At 36.7% G+C, this 16,928-nt stretch overlaps 1 protein-coding gene across 1 annotated transcript in view; it reads left to right on the top strand.

Annotated features, from left to right (window-relative positions):
- LOC110156869 (collagen alpha-1(XIX) chain) overlaps window positions 1-16,928 on the top strand; it is a 107,061-nt gene that overhangs the window by 26,385 nt on the left and 63,748 nt on the right. The window contains exons 9-11 of the mRNA XM_055162967.1: window positions 5,314-5,343; window positions 5,432-5,458; window positions 7,222-7,266. Of these exons, the coding sequence (XP_055018942.1) occupies window positions 5,314-5,343; window positions 5,432-5,458; window positions 7,222-7,266 (102 nt within the window). The remainder of the gene's footprint in view (window positions 1-5,313; window positions 5,344-5,431; window positions 5,459-7,221; window positions 7,267-16,928) is intronic.

Below are 16,928 nucleotides of genomic sequence, written 5' to 3'. Positions count from 1 at the left end.
CAGCAACAGATCGCACTTCAAAAATTGTTATGGTGACAGATAATGACAATACATTGTGTAAAAGTCAGTTTTTTCAAAGATCACTTTTGAATTTGCATAAGAATTGCCAATTGATTTGTTGTGGTCTCCCCTCATAGTACTACCCTTAAGATAACATTTACTTGTGCAGTACTTAACAGTATATAACAGTCTCTTCTCATTTGGGCCTTGTGCGACTAGTTGTGATCCTGTTGACCCTGAAGCAGGTCATTAAACTGTAAGAGCTCGTTATTTCTTTTTTAAATAACAGTGTATTAATAGTCTACTTGATCATACATTCACAAGCATTAATCTCAGTTTTTGTTGGTTTTCCCTTCAGTTTCAAGTGCTGTTATTATCACTGCAAACATGGCTAGATAGCAATATTGTCATTGCTGTAAGTGATACTTGTGTATATGAAGGCCATATAGAATCTGTCTATCCAATATAGTAAATGTTCTCATTTCAACTGTTTATATATTCATTGCAATCTGAAGTGGACATACCCAACAAAATCCCTTTATCTCAGCCTCTCTAAACAGTTTCATGGGACTAAAGCCCAAAGGAGAAATGTGGCATGCATTTAGACTATCAAAGTGGGCTGCCTTCAGGGACACTGTAGCTGTGAATACATCATTTTAAATAGGCCTATAGAGATGTTTCCTAGCAGCGAAACTCCTGACATTGAGAGGGCAAATGTTAGACTGGATGATTAGTTTAATTACCAAACTGATGCAATATGTGAAAGTGAGGAACATGAAGTTGAGTTAATTTGGGTCAAGGACAAGGTCACCAAATTAAGAATTAAACTTTTTTTTTTTCGGCCACTTGAATACATTCACAAGTCTTGAATGAATATGCAGTTATATATGATAAAAGAGGAGCAGAGTAACATTGGGTCTGACAATGAATTTTAACTGTAGGCAATCATGTCCATGGCTAAGCTCATTATTCTCAATGCCTTCACCTGTTGCAGAGCCAGCAACCTTCTTTTTTACATTTACATTACATTTAATTATCATTTGTTATATCCTTGTAGCTCTTTGAAAGTTAAGTTTAGTTAGAAAATTGTTACATACAATGCAAATACGTATATACATTTAACTGTACTCAGGTTCAAACTATGCTAACACAGTTGACACTATATGACCCTGTATGATTTACTTTAAAATTCCAATGTGCTATTTTTAACATTGCTATATACTAGTAAAGGATTTATGGAGTAACTTGAAAGTAGCATATGTGTAGCTAGTTCTTGCTCATGAAAGCATCAGGCATCTTGTTATTGCCATATGGAACATTTGTGGATTATTTCCCATCATCATGACAAATGATACATTTGATTATACATGAACAATATACAGTTTTATTTCTCATATGTTTTATTTCCTATACATTTCATTTTTCTTGTAATTAGTTGCCATGTCTTATTTCTCCTGTTGTGTTGGGTGGTTTTGCCGTTCGGTCAGACTCGTAGGTGCTCTGCCTCTGTCTGCCAGCCTTGAAGTTATAATGAGCCTGTATGTTTGTGTGAAAACAACAGAGAATTCCAGTCTATTTTATCCTGTTTTTCTTCAGTACAGGAGGCGGGGAGGACGCTGCTGGTTTGTTTGGTATTGAAACTGACAGAGGGAGCAGATTTGCAACCAAAAAGTAATGAGTCTTCTGAATATCCCATAGCAGGCATATTTTAGCTGTGACATTCATTTAGACAACAAAATGGATCCAAACTACAAGTGACTGATTTTTCTCACCCACTTTCATTCATATCTGATAAAAACTGCTTGTAAAGTCCACTGTATTTCTGTTTTGGAGAGCTGTGGGGGTTGGCACATAAAAGGCAACTGGGTGGAATATAGCTTTATCAGATATTACAAGCAAACCTTTAAAAAGCTTCTAAGGCCACTGTTTACATTGGTGTCAAAGGGGGTCTATTTTTTTTTTCCTTATATGACTTTTCACTACCTTGTGTTTGTCAAAGCCACCCTGCAGTGTTATCATTCCTGTCCATTGTTAATACATTGAAGCTTTTATACGTTCTGTAGTTTATTTTAAAGCTGTCATGGTTAATGGCACCAGCGCACCTGCCCCTTGTCCAACAGCGTGAAAGTTATCAGGCTGTCTTTTATTTCCGCGTATACTCTAAATACCACTTTAAAAGAATGAATGAAGTCTGACTGAACTTTTGATGGGGTCTGTCATTGGGTATGATATTTTGTGTTTAACCAAAACTGCACAAATTCACGCTGCGTAAAGTGACAAATCGTTTGATATGAATAAACACACAGAAGTGTTTCAAGTGTTCAAGTCTTGTTTTGATAGTATAACCTAAAATTACGTAAAATGTTCAACTCGAATTTCCAGGAGTTAGAAAATCTGATAACACAACTCTGTTGAGGGCACAAAAGTATTCTAGTGAAAATACTTTTGAACAATACAATCCATCAATCAGTCAAACTTGTGTGATATACTACAGTGATATAGTAATCTATAGAGTCTGTTTAGTCAGAAAGCAACATGAGTACGTAAATGTGAGACTAGCATAATAGTTTAGTGTTGTTAAGTTTGTAATGTATGGGGTTATAATTTAAATTAGTACAAAGATGTTGAATGTACAATGTAGAATATATAACTGCACAACTGATCAGACTTAAAAATATTATTTAATATTTATATATAATATTATTTGTAGAATAAATTTTGGTCTGGTGCTCCAGTGTCATCTGTCTGTTTAGGTTTTTTTTTGTTTTTTTTAATAATAATAATAATACGGAGACAGTTCAGAGTATACATTATCCTAACTGGAGAGATAGCTGTTGCCAATTTCCTATTGTCTATGGACAGGAGGATGTTAAAGTTAATAAAATCACATTTAATGAAAATGGCACTACAATGGCCTGACCATCATAAAAACAATCTGTAACATCATTCACATTTCCTCTCAGCAGTAGTTCACACTATTCAATTTCCATCTTATTATATTTTTCATATCTTCCAAAGCTTTGCAAATGCCGAAATACAGTCACAAAGATGTGACCTGCAACAGCTAGACTGATCTGCGCAAATATCACTACCTTTTGGCCAGGTAGACACGCTGTGAGAGTGTTATAACATGTGGTCTAGAGAAATGGAGAGTATATAAGCCACTCAGGTGAGCAGCCTCCGTGTCGCATTATCATGGTCTGAGAATGGGTCAAACAAGGAGCAGATAGGCCAGGCTCAGCGGGCACCCAGCACGGGGATCGAGCTGAGCAGCCAGGCAGAGAAGAGCACAGATCCCCGGTCCCAGAAGGCGAGGCGGAGGTGTGGGCTGACAGGCAACAGCAGGCTAGCTCCTACATAGGTGAGACATGCACTTATTGGCTTGGTGGCAGTCCCTGAAGACTTCGGGCATGTACCTGGAAGAAACCATACAGCGCTTTATGTCTTATATAATTGGACTTGCTATTCTATCAGCTTTGTGAAATCCAAAAAGAGCCAATATGACCTGGACATGTTTCCAACCCGGTGCACTAAGCGTATTCCCATATAAATTGACAGTACATGTGTCAACAGATGGCTGATATGTGTAGTCATCTGTGCAAGCTGCGGGCATATTCAGCCCTTCAACACATATAGTAAAGTGTGAACGCACAATGTAAACTCAGATTCTCCAGTGTACTGTAGCAGCCTGGGAGTTGACGGACGCTAAAAGATTAAAGGTATAATGCTGCTAGCTGGCTAATTATGGGCACATCATAAGGGATCAGACTGCCAGTTCTAATCAGCCTCCAAGTCTTCCAAAACATTATCCTAATACAACCAGCTTGGCCTTTAAATGTCACCAAATTGCTTAGTATAGCCTTTAAACACCGTTATCATCTCATAGTTACCGAGTTGAACATTTTAAATTGAGAAAGACAAGTAAATTAGCCATCTTTAGACAGAGACTTTGCCTTATACTCTTGGGTGAATTTACTGTATTTTTAATTTTAAAGGTGTAACAGTAGCCAGGCTGGCACCACATAGTTCCTCGCCTCAGTTTAATTTCTCTCCAGCGAGTAGGTCAGGAATTGGAATACTCTATACACTTTGCAAGAATCCCAGAAGTGCGAATCTGGGCCACAGTCAGTCAGCGAAGAGCCATACATTCTGTGTTGGCAACAATTCCAGAGATCGAGGATTTAAAGTCAGAACAAAGAAAACGGGATTTGGGAAAAGCTTAATATACCATTTAGCCCTGTTAGCGGAGCATTACATACGTCACGAACAAATAGCAGTACCCGCCTACTGTCGAGTGAACGAATCCTAATGCTCCGGGGTCAGACGGTTTCCACGGAGTGAAAGAGGCTGATGAATCAGGCTCGTGTAACAGTGCTGGTCATTTTAAACCTGATGCCCTACCTGAAACAATAGATCTGTCATGATAACACATTTTGAAGTGTGATACATTGCTGAAGTAAATATAGATGATAAATAATAATATTTAAACTGGACCATAAAGTAAAAGTATTCCCAAAAATGTTTTCTAAATGTACAATATTGTTAACTATTTCTAATTTCAACCTTTTACAGCTCAAAACTGGTCATACTGCAGAAACAAATAAAAAAGTTCCCATTACACGGATAAAGTACCCATAATAAATATTGACCCACAAAAATTCTTCTTCTATTTTTCATATATTGAATGATAGGTTGATAGAATAGTTGATAGTATTTATCATGACAGGCCTACAAAATAACCAGGTTTGCTGCTTGTGAGCTGTGGGGATTCTGTGTGATTTTAGATTGTATCACTGTAAAAAATACTACTGACATGTTCGAAAGGGTTCTGCTCTTAAGCTATAGGAATGATTTATTAAGCCCAAGTCACAACTGTCATCTTCAAATTGATACAGCTGCAAATAACATACGGCTCAATGTTTTCTCTGTAAATATTTTCTCAATTTTGCCACATCCAACTGATGGGATGAGCATATGTTAAAAGTACATTTCTGCAGCTGTTTCCAAGAAAAGTCAACAGTGGAGAAGTGTTGGATGCCAATCGTAAGCAGACACTCATTATTCGGCCTCACTTTGAAACGTGATACATAGCTCTTGCTCAGTTTATAGTCGGCTTGTCTGGCCTCCCCTGACCGGTGGCCAGCAGGCTGGCGAGGGAATTCCACCCAGCAATGCCCAGCTTCTTAAACGGTCACAACGGTCAAGGATAACTGCTGCTCAACCATTTGTTACATCTGCTTTTAACCAACAAACATGTATATAGATAGTGCGAGTGCTGACAGGCTTGTTGATTTGTTTCTTTGTGTTTTTCAGGCTGACGACGAATGTGTCAAAGGTGCTCAGGTAACTTAATTAAGACTGTACTGTTTACACAAAACATGCGTGCAAAAACAAACACTGTTTCATCCATGTTTTTATCTTCTCTCTATAGGGCCAGCCAGGGGACAAGGGAGACAAGGTAATGTTCCAACATGAACCATTTTCTCACTTTTTTGTTCCATTTTGTGCTGATTTAAATATTCACAAGTGATAAAAGACAGCCATTATGTTGAACAAGCAATTATTGAAGCGCCATAAGTCTATCTTTGCAGCGGAACTGTGGTCTAACATCATGACTCAGCGCACACCTTGATTAACTTGCTAATAGTTCCTTATCAAGATAATGTGAGGAATAATGGAACGAAGCACCCTGATCAAGCCAGCCTGCAAATTGCCTATTAATGGCATGGTAGTGAAGTCACCAAGGAACTGGTCATGTGTAAGACTGCAGCTTTAAGTGCTGCTGCATCTTATCTGTCCATGCAGTTAAACACATTTAATGGTGTGCTTTCTTCTCAAGCAGTGCATAAACCTGATCTATGGTCACTGGCCTATTTAGAGCATGTGTTACAATTAGGGCTCTGTATTGACAAATGCGTTATAATAAGACACTTGTCACTATCAAGATTAGAGGCAATAGAATAACAGTTGGGCGATATATTAGGTCAATATTTGCCCTTTTTAGCGTATCGTATCTTTAGCACAGGCCGATATTTTGTTTTAACCAACCAGCTTCCTAAAGAATATGCCATCCATTTTTGCATGTTCTTTTGCTTATATAAAGAATATGCATGAAGAGGACACTGTACAAAATGTGACTCTTTTATACAGCTTGTAGTAAAAGAGGTTTGTGGGTGAGTTTGTACTAAATTCAAACAACTGGGTCAAAATAATCAATATTGACCCTACATATCAGCCAAAAAATCAGCAGTAATGATCACCCATGGGCTTCTCTAGATTCTAAACAATGGTATCGGCATCACAAAACCCATATCAGTCCATCTTTAATCAAGCTGTCACAAAATGTTAATATAATAGTTTAATTTAACAGTATCACATTTTGTTCCAATAATATTTAAGACTTTAAGACACTTTTTTTGAACACCTTCCTGACTGTTTATATTGGTTTAGTCGTCTTTTTATTCACATCTCAAAATATCTGGCACAGAGTTGTTTTGGTTCTAAATGTGCTGCTATCTTACTTGTAATAGGGCTGCCAAAATCAGATGCTAAGTTTCAGAACTAGATACTCTATTGAATAAGTGTTGATACAAAAAAACAGAACAAAATTTGACCTTTTGTGATCAGTTTTAGAATTATCTTGAGGTTTATCAGAACTGGAAAATTATCACATTGTATCATAATATTAACAATGATGCATCAGTTTTATATAGCGCTTTTCTGGACATCCAAAGACACTATACAGAGCCTCATTCACTCCACACTCAGTGGTGTTAAACTACTATTGTAGCCACAGCTACCTGACAGAAGCGAGGCTGCCAATCTGCACCATCTGACCACCTCCATTACTCACTCACGCACCACATTCATACTAGGCAATGTGGGTGAAGTGCCTTGCCTAAGGACACAACAACAGTTTTTGCATGTAGCACCCCACTGTGGCACCTGATATTCCCAGTGGTCTCCCATCCAAGTACTAACCAGGCCCAGCCGTGCTTAGCTTCTACAATCTGACGAGATCAAGCTTTTACAAGCTGTTATGGCCACAACAATAAACAAAGTACTTCTATTTTGAGTTGTTTTTTTGTTTTTTTTTATTACCATTGTGGCATTGAAATCTGTATCAAACACAAGCCTTTTCTTAAAAAATCAAGTCTGAAATGTTTGTAATATGATCCTACTTGTACAACTACACTGTAACATTATTTTTCTCCTTTGAAGGGAATGGCTGTGGTCCCGGGTCACCCAGGCAAAGAGGGCAAAAGGGTGAGTAAACAGAAACCACTTGTGGCCACTTTAATGGTTTTGAGTAGTGTGGGCCCAGCAGCTGAGCGACTTTTGTTTCTTTAGACATGTTTATTTATTTGTTTTAACACAGTCGGAGAGAAGATTATCTGTGCTTTATGCATTAGTGTCTCCTTGACGATAGCAGAATCTCTACATGCACTGGGCCACACACAGAGCATGACTGACAGCACATATGGGGAATTATGAGTGTACAGTTTTCAATTTCTTTTCAGTTTTCCTTTGACTACCTTCTGCGTGTGTGGCATTTTCATGTTCAGACGATTACTACTATTAGACCTGGTATGAGTCAACACTGAGCTATGTTTTTGATAACGTTAATTCAGAGGCGCTCATTTGCAGTGCTGTAAGTAGCAGAGAGGATGCAAATTAGTCATGGCCTGTGATTTTTAAAGGTGTTCGCGCATTAAGTAAGCTGTGTTTGACCCTCATTTGTGTAAGTGTTGGTTGCCATGACTGGGTAATATTCAGCACACCATGCCCTTGCCTTCTTGTGGTCAATTGTGTATAAACATATCACACTGTTTTAAGCATGAGGGATTATAGGGTTAAGAGTGGAAATCGTATTACAGAAGAGGGATTACATCAACATTACAGTGCTGTTAATAACACAGGAGAATGTTAAAGTGGTTTGGCTTTTCATCTCATTTGCCTTAATTCTTAAGTTTTGTTTATAAAAAAAATGCTAGAATTTTGGCGGGTGTTTGTTGTTTCGTTACAGATACCTAAAAATAACCGTCATGGCAAAATTATGTATCGTTACATTGAAAGTAAAAAGTCTTTCAAGCATATTGTACTTCATTATACTGTATATGGCACCCCTGTGGTCAAACTACAAAAGAGCGAGCATGCAGAAACTCAGTGTGGAATAGAATGACTGTTTTATTTTATTGAAAAGGCTGACATGGGAAAGTGCAGTCACCTATTAGTGAGGGGACAATGGTACAGCTGTTTGTTGTAAATTGTGGTATATTGTGTTGGAGGAGTGGTGTTTTTTAATTATGTTATGTCTTTCAACTCTGAACTATCAGTCTGTAATAACATTTTGATGATGATAAGATTAATAGAAAAATTATTTTCATGTCTTTCAACATCTGCACAAAGAGGCTTGTGTCACTGTAGTGTTGCTAATCCCATTGAGAAAACAAGGTCAGCTTTTAGCGTTTACAAGGTCACAATTATGAAAAAACAAAACAAAAAAAACCAAGCTTTAATTTTTTATCCTTATACTCTTAATTCATAGCTCTAACGGTATCAAGCTTGACCCGATAACTAGTTTCAATGTGAAAGTGTCAGATTTTTTTCAATTTTCCTGACATTTCAAAACACCTCACATGCATTGAATACTTTAGAATGTACATAAAATAACTCCTAAAACTTCTTTGTACTTCTGCAGCAAATACAAAACATATAGCTTGTATAGTGCACATAAGTAGGTCAAGTGAATATTTTCCCCTTTTACTCCGATTAAGCAAGAGTTGAGATGATGCACAGTATCGGAGACATCTGGACTCAAGTATCTCAAACATCTCCACCCTTCTGGCCGTATAGCCCCAGACAATTTATGAGCTATTATTGCTGGTATTGTTTCTCAAAGGGTCATTTCCTACAGAGCTCAGAGCCACAGTAATGTTTCAGGTGTTTTGTAGGCGAGAATCTATAATGACCAACACAAGCTCTGATGCCTGCTGCAGATGTTTTTGATGCTGTTGTCTCTCTACCTCATTAGTCAGGTTATTTTATGTTTGTCCTTTGTGAGGAAGTCAAAGACACATCATTTATGCTGCTGAATGCTTTGTAGACTTTGTCCGTGGTAATTGGTTGTGAGGAAGTGGCAAATGATTGATGTTTTTGGTGTTATATATAAATGTATATAATAAGTATGCATTTTTTCCAGTTTGTTATTCTCAGTATGTTCATATTTATTCTTCTGTTGCTCTAAAGAGAAAGTAACAAAGTATTTTCAAATTAGAGGTGCCAACCTTGACAAAAATAAAGGTTTATATTAATTTTTGCATTAAATGTTCAGACAATATTTGATCAGTGTATCAGGAACATGCTAAAATTTACATGTAAATTTCTTGTTAGAAATTATAGCACAAAATGTGAATGGACCATAAAATTACTATAAGATCACTTTATTCCCCTGTTTGGGAGATTACACTTAACACTTTCCCCCCTCTTTTTATGTTAGTTTTAATAGTTCTTAATACAGATGATACAGTCGATATTCTAATTCTCCAAAACAGCAATTGTGATTTTGTCTATTTGCCTACCCATATTTCAAATTATGTCATCGGTAAATATTTAGATTTAAGCATTGTTTTTGTACCGAATGATGTTTTAAGTTTATGTTATACAAATAAATCAGTCTAACCCATCTGTAAAATACTATTTATTTATGTTATATTCACTGCCTTTGTCAGAGACCATTTAGTTCATCTCAGAGCTTGAGGCATTTGAAGCATATAGTATTTCATTACATCAGTAAACAGCAGTGTAATGTGTATTTATACTTTTGCTATAATATGCCTATACTTCTGCTATTGTGGATATTTGTGATTTTAATTGAGTACTGCAAGATATACTTGGATATACATGCATAGGTCTACAGGCTACGTTTAAGTAGAAATTCTCAGTTGTTTTGCCTCCTTTGGTGAAGACATCTGATCTTTTAATACAGTGTCTTTGATAGCTCACTGACTGCACAGTGACAGTTAATGCGCTAAGGTTTCAGGTTATTCTTAGCTCAAGGAGTCACATGGATGCCCTGAAGCTGTTGACCAACCTACGTCTCTGCAGTCTGCCGTCCTATTCTGGGTGGGTGGACGGCGTGTATCATTACCAATGGCCCGCCAATGACCAGCTGATACAGCAAGAGGCTCTCACCTAATTAGCGGCTCTTGTATGCAGTTGCAACTTATGAGCTCCACTCAGAAACATAGTATAGCATATTTTGGACTGACCACTCTATAACTTTAAGAGAACTGCCAGCAGTAAAAAGCTTTCACATGACTTTAGTCTCAGCTTGAGCCATCTCTCCCCAGACTGTCTGCTTCAATTTATTGTTTGAGCAAAATACAACCACTCTAAGCCATTTAGATATACTTCAAGGAGACGTGGAGGACACTGTAGAAACGGGATAGAGATAGTTGTGTCATTTCCACTGATCCTCCTCGAAAGCTTAGAGCAACATATGCAAGAAAGCATATCAAGGGCAGTCACCCAACCACTGCTTTGACCCTGTGTCTAACATTCACAGAATCTTGATTTTATCTTATTACCTTGATGGATGACCGCTTCACTTTGTCAGTCCGACCATGGCGAGGAATTTATGGGGAAGTATTGCCCCCACATTGCATATAACCATTAATAGTAATGGTAACGGCTTGGTTTTATCTATTATGGATGGCATTGATACTGAATGGCTGGCAAAGAGTAGAACTTTGGGACACAGCGGGACATTACAGACAGATCAAATATGAAGATTGGGAACACCAGTAAAAAGGATATGTCCCCCTCGCTGACTGTGGTGCAGCACTAAAATATTCATCAGGTCCTGGTAATGATGTGCTAAGCTGTATGTTGTCATTATAGGCAAGAGCTAAGTTACGCAGGTCAACCTGGAAATGAGACTAAAGAGAAAGACTGCAGTTATGGGGTTAACTGATATGACCTGTAATCAATATATCAAATCCTTTATTACTTTATCTTTTATAATAATTAGTAAATGAACATTATTCATTCATCAGGTAGTAAAAGTGAAAAACTCGTCAGTCATCACTGTCTTTTACATTCTGTTGCTGTTTAAAACTATATGATGCCACATAATAACCATAATAAACATGTCAGTCAACTCCATAATTGTTATTACAACAATTGCTTGTTTTGAAAACATTGTTAGTCTATTTTTTTGTTAAAGCAGACCTATTATGCAAAATCTACTTTTCAGAACGTTTAACCATGTTACAGTCCTTTCCCCTTTTCATTAACCCCCTCAAAGTTGTATTTGAAGTGATTATTATTATTATATTGCAATTTAAAATGTGCAAATTATAATGATCCACGGGTGTCGTAGGTTACAATTATGTAGCAGACTCAAGAACAATATGTGTTCTTGGAGACAGTAGTCATTGTTTCTATCATATGCTTTATAATGATTTATTTACATAGGGCAATTCACAGATATTTAGAAGGTAATCCACAGAATGCACAAATGTCATGCCTAAGCTTTATTAAGAAAAAAAACTTCTAATTAACTAACATTTTGCAAATAAAGTCATAATGTCAAAACATAAATATTATAGGAAAAGGCTTAATTATGTAATTTTGTGAGCTAAAAACATGCTTGTTGGGCATTTTCTAGCTGTAATACACAGAATCAGCAGAGGAGGCATGTTTCATTTATGCTGTGCCAAGTCTTTACAGCTTTTAGGTTGGCACAAGGTTAGCAGTGGGTTCAGCGCAGACAGGGGCCCATCCAGGCAAGGTAATGTCAGTATATTTTCATGGATTAACGAATAATCTTTTTAACAGGCTACCTCCAGAATATGTAATCCAGGGCTAATACTAAGACATACTTGCCATATGAATACACCTATTCTAAAGTAAATACAGTGGATCTGACACATGTTTCTAGTTTGCTGTAGAAATATGCATGGATATGGTTCTAGTCTTGTGATAAAGGGCATTCATTATTCAGATTCCTTCTCTTTCGCCCATTGTAAATAATGGGAATGTACATCTTTTCAAATAGTCTTTAATCAGTACAGGGATGTGGTGTGTCAGATGTGCCTCTCATGTTTGTTCTTATTATACAGTGCAATGTTCAAGTCGAGATGATGAAACTCCAGCTTCAGGAAGAACTGTGTCTGTGGAAGCAAATGAATTATGCAACACAGAGCCCCTTACCCATTTATTTATACATATTCTGTTATCGGGGTGGTTATTAAGTTATTTTAAAGTACCATTAGATTAAGATTATTAAAATGTAGACCCATAGAACACCACAAGTAATGACCCAACAGGAACTTGCAATTGGATGTTGGAATGCTATAGATTTTGTATTGGTGTTACCACAACATATCATTAGTGTGCAGCTTAATGCATTCTGAGGCCCATAACACTCATTTATCTCTGCTTGAAATTGGTACGAAGAGTGAATATTCATGATTTTGCTCTGATGTTGCTCAGATAGATTAACTAAACCAGGGCGGCGCAATTAATCACACTTTAATCAAACCGAGATCCAATAGTTTCATATTGTCAATGATCAGCTTGGGGCTTTTTAATCGAGAGGTCTTCAGCCAATTCTCTGTATTTTGAGTTCAGACTTTTGGAAGATAAATTATTTTGTGTTTAAAGAACTGATTAAAAGACTGTCTTGTTTATGTTCACAAAATTAAGATTGAAAGCCGTTTTTAATAAGAAATAGTCAATACAAGAAAAATAGATAATTATTTTTGTCATATAATAAGCCATTGTGAAAAAGAAACAAATGAAAAGAATGCTTTGGATAGTTGGTATACATAAGATTCATCATTAAAGGTGCACTGTGCAACTTTTCTGGGAGTGTCCACCACCTGCTTGTCTCCACTGAGGTGTTATTGCTTTGCCTAAAATGTTCCGTGTTATGACTTTAAACATTTCCATCTAACATTTGTGCATTACGGGTGTTTTTATTGCTCAGAAATACAATAATTCCTTCTGTGAATAGAAGTGACTTTAGAATAGTGCTGTAACCTGCTTGTCTCCCTTGTGATAGGTAAGTTTACATTCTAGACAAAGCATTTCCACGGACACATCAGGTGGCGGACCCTCCACTAAAAATGTTACGCAGTGCACATTTAAAACTGATTATGCATTTAATAAACAGAAAACAGCCACAAAATCCATTACTAAGTTTTCTCATCTAAAAAAAACTATTTATTTCCTCGGGTTTTAGGTGGCATTTTCAATTGACTTGCCTATGATTATCACCTGGGCCACTTGCCTGTAAAATAGCCTCTGTTTTCCACAGTCTTATTGGCTGCAACTGGGGATGTGAGCAGATAACTCGGTGCCACACGAGAGGCCTGCCTCATATGTCACAGAGATAAGAAAGGAAAAAAGTCACAATAAAGATGAAAAAGGCCTGGAGACTTTAGCTCAGCAGTCCACACAAGATCACATGAAGGCTGGGCTTCGGGCAAATATTTTTAGCAAATAATAAGGTGTGATTTGTCTGTGCTTTAGTAAAAGAGCAGCAGCTGGTTTATTAATGGTTTCTTACTGTTCAGATGTACTCGCATTTGTCAGTTAATATTTCAGCCCGTTGCTTGTTTGCTTGTCTTATTGCTTTTCCTGTAATGTTCAGCAGTAGAGCATTACAATATTTTTATAGCTCATAAATACCTTATTGTGAATGGGATTAGCTTTCCACAGATATGACCTGCAACTTCGGCATAGTGGTGTCACGTGCGTGTCCCCATGGAGATAGACTTTAAATATTCAAATTAATTGATGTTTTTTGCAAGAAATGTTATTAACACATTCAATCAGTGGATCTTTTCTCTTTCATATACAAAGTGTAACACCTATACACACTAATTACTTCAAAACTATTCACATATTGTACACAATTACATGAAAAAACATGCCATTATCCTTATATTTTTACACATTCATCTGTATTTAATGCTTCCATAAGTGCATTTTTTCAGTAATAAACATATATATTTTTTATTTTAAACTTTATGAGACACAACAGCATTTAAATAGAGATGTACTTATCCAGCTTCTTCAATTCTGATACTGATACTATGCTTTTAAGTAAAGACTACAGAACAACTTTGCTTAAAGAAAGGCTCAAACATTATGAGACTTTCTGGGCTGACTATGACCAGTAAAAAGTCAGTTATATGCCAAACTAAGATATTGGCTGAATCTATATTTGGAAGCCGATATCCAATGGAGCTAATTTTTCAGTATCGGCTCCAATATCCATTACCAGTATTGGATTGGTGCATTCCTAATTTTAACCTCTTAGCAGAAGCCATGCGAACTTTGGATAGTGTTTCTCCTTAGATGAGAAATTTGAAGACAGACATTTCTATAATTGTTAAAAAAAACAGTTTCAATGTAATGTAATCATCACCTCTGATTAAAAGCAATTCCATAAGTGCAAAATGAGGTTCTCTTTCTGTGTCAAAAAGTTTATGGATATAGCATACAGCTGCTAAGTGACATATGTCAAACTAGTCAGGAAGAGCTTTTTTTGTTGTTGTTTTGCAGCCAGTCTTGTCCAACTTTCTATAACAGAAAAATAAGTAATGGCTGCTTTTTGTAAGTGAAAAGTGGTGTTTACATTCACTCTGTTTGGCTTTTGATGATGGACAAAGACAGCTGTCCATTGACTTTTTTCCCCCTTCAATTTTTATCCATTTCGCTTTCAGTGTCAGAAATGTGCTGGGATTTTGAGGCTAAGTTGTTTTTCACTCAAACATTGTATAGGCGTGTAAGAGACCAACATGAATGCATACACATGAAGCCACTTAGTTATAAAAAAATCTAAGTGCTATGTAGTACAATGCTTTTAATCAAATGACATTGAACTGTACTGAGAGTTCGAATAAGATGCACTAAAATCATTTACTGTTACCCTAATTTATGTGTCCCTATCCCTTAGATAATAGAGTTTGTCATTTAACCCGATTTGTGAGCCAGATGTGTTTCCCTAAAAGCAAAATGGGAACCTATAACAGGAATTTAGATGAGCTTGAGCTTAAAACCCACCAAATGTTGTTTCCATATAATTGAGCCATCCACTGTACTAGCTTTGGAATAAATTGGGGCCTTTTGCAATTTATTGTCCAATTTTTCTGCCAACCAGGCTCATCTCTTCAAAATGTAGTCACACTCTAACAAATCAGTCTTTAAATTAAGGTTAAGCTCTTCAATTGGCCATTATTCATTTGCTTCTCATATTTGGCTGTAAGCTTCTTATGTTGCCACTAGCCACAGCTGCCCTGGAAACAGTGACTGAAAGAAACATGGAGGAAAATCTGTGCCAGTATCCTCTCTGACCCCTACCAGTGACACACACCACTCGACTCATAAAACCAAAGTGGGTAAAGTGTGGGATATGTAATATAATTACTTTAGAGAAGATGGGATTTCTTAAAATACATTGCCACATAAATGGATGCTGGTTTAACATTCAACACTTAAAGGTGCATTGTGTAAGTTGTGTAAATAGAGGGTTTGTCAAATGCTTTTTTCCATGGGTATGTTCTTGCTTTGAATGTTTCACAGTATGGTATTAAACCTTTCTATCTTCCTCTGCCTTTTGTCTAGGTATTTTTAAGATGTTTGATGTCATAATGTGGAACCCTCCAACACAAAAGTCACATAGTGCACCTTTAACATAAAATATGAAACTGGCTGTGCTGTGGAAGTGTTCTAGTTGTATGGTGTCTTATATATTCAGAACTGTAAAACTTAGAAATTATATTTGGACTTGGCTCATGTTCTGTTCGTCGTCTGGTTGTCTAGTGAGCGAGGCATTGCAGTGACACTGATAGGGATCAGTGGTGGAAGATAACAAAGTACAAAAGTAAAAGTAGAAGTAAAATCTTTAGGTGTCTGTACTTTAATTAAGTACATTTTACAGCTGATACTTTTTGCTTTTACTTCACTACACTTGAGAGTAGGTATCTGTACTTTCTTCTCCACTACATTTTAGATCTGGACTGAAAAGTAAGAAAGTGCTTTTTTTAATGGTTTGAAATCAGTGAGACTTATTTTTAGTGCATTTAATTTGAATAACGTTCCAACTTTTGAGTAAACCAAATACACAAATACACCAAAAAAGCTAGAAAAATTAAGAAATCAGTTGAATCCCTTAAAATCTGCTAAATTCCTTTATCAAAATCACTACATTTGATTATGTTTTACTTTAACTGTTTCAGAAGTCTTTGCTAAATACTTTGACTTTTTACTCTTTAGTAGTAGATAGTTTATAGTAGATTTTTTTTTTCATGTAATACTTTTACTTGAGTAATCTTTTGCCCCTGTATCTGTACTTTTATTTAAGTAACAAAATAGTGTACTTCATCCAGCACTGATAGGAACAGAGTGATGTGTGATGTGTGGGTTTGTGATCAGTGGCTTTTCTATGGCGGGAACATTTGGCAGCTGGTTTTTGCTCCATAGGCGTAGGCCAAGGAACAGCGGTGTTACACTAACAGACTGCTGACCTCCACCAGTGCACCTGCAGAGGCCGATTATTAAGTAACAAGTCCCCGGTGAGAGGAGCAGCCATCCAGCCAGATCTCCACAGGAGGCCATTGCTGATTTGGGTGATCCTCATATCAGTGTGCACCCTGGAACTGATTGAACCATTATACCGTGTTTTGTATAATGAAAAAAACATTCAATTCAGTTTTTTTAAATGTTCAAAAGAGGAAATAATCTTTAAAAACAAACAGTGATCTGTATTCACACATACACACAAATCTCTTCTGCTTTGGCATAGGCCTAATTAGCACAAGTTTCAATGTAAAAACTTTAAAAAAAATAATATGCTCTTGGGTTTACAACTGGGTCATTCTGAAATTATTAGATTTTTTTTTGTTGTCAGAATT

This window comes from Boleophthalmus pectinirostris, unplaced genomic scaffold (genome assembly GCF_026225935.1).
Source record: "Boleophthalmus pectinirostris isolate CB_2022bp ecotype Guang Dong unplaced genomic scaffold, ASM2622593v1 HiC_scaffold_5, whole genome shotgun sequence".
Classification (NCBI taxonomy): Eukaryota; Metazoa; Chordata; class Actinopteri; order Gobiiformes; family Gobiidae; genus Boleophthalmus; species Boleophthalmus pectinirostris.
This window is presented reverse-complemented; position numbering and strand designations above follow the sequence as displayed.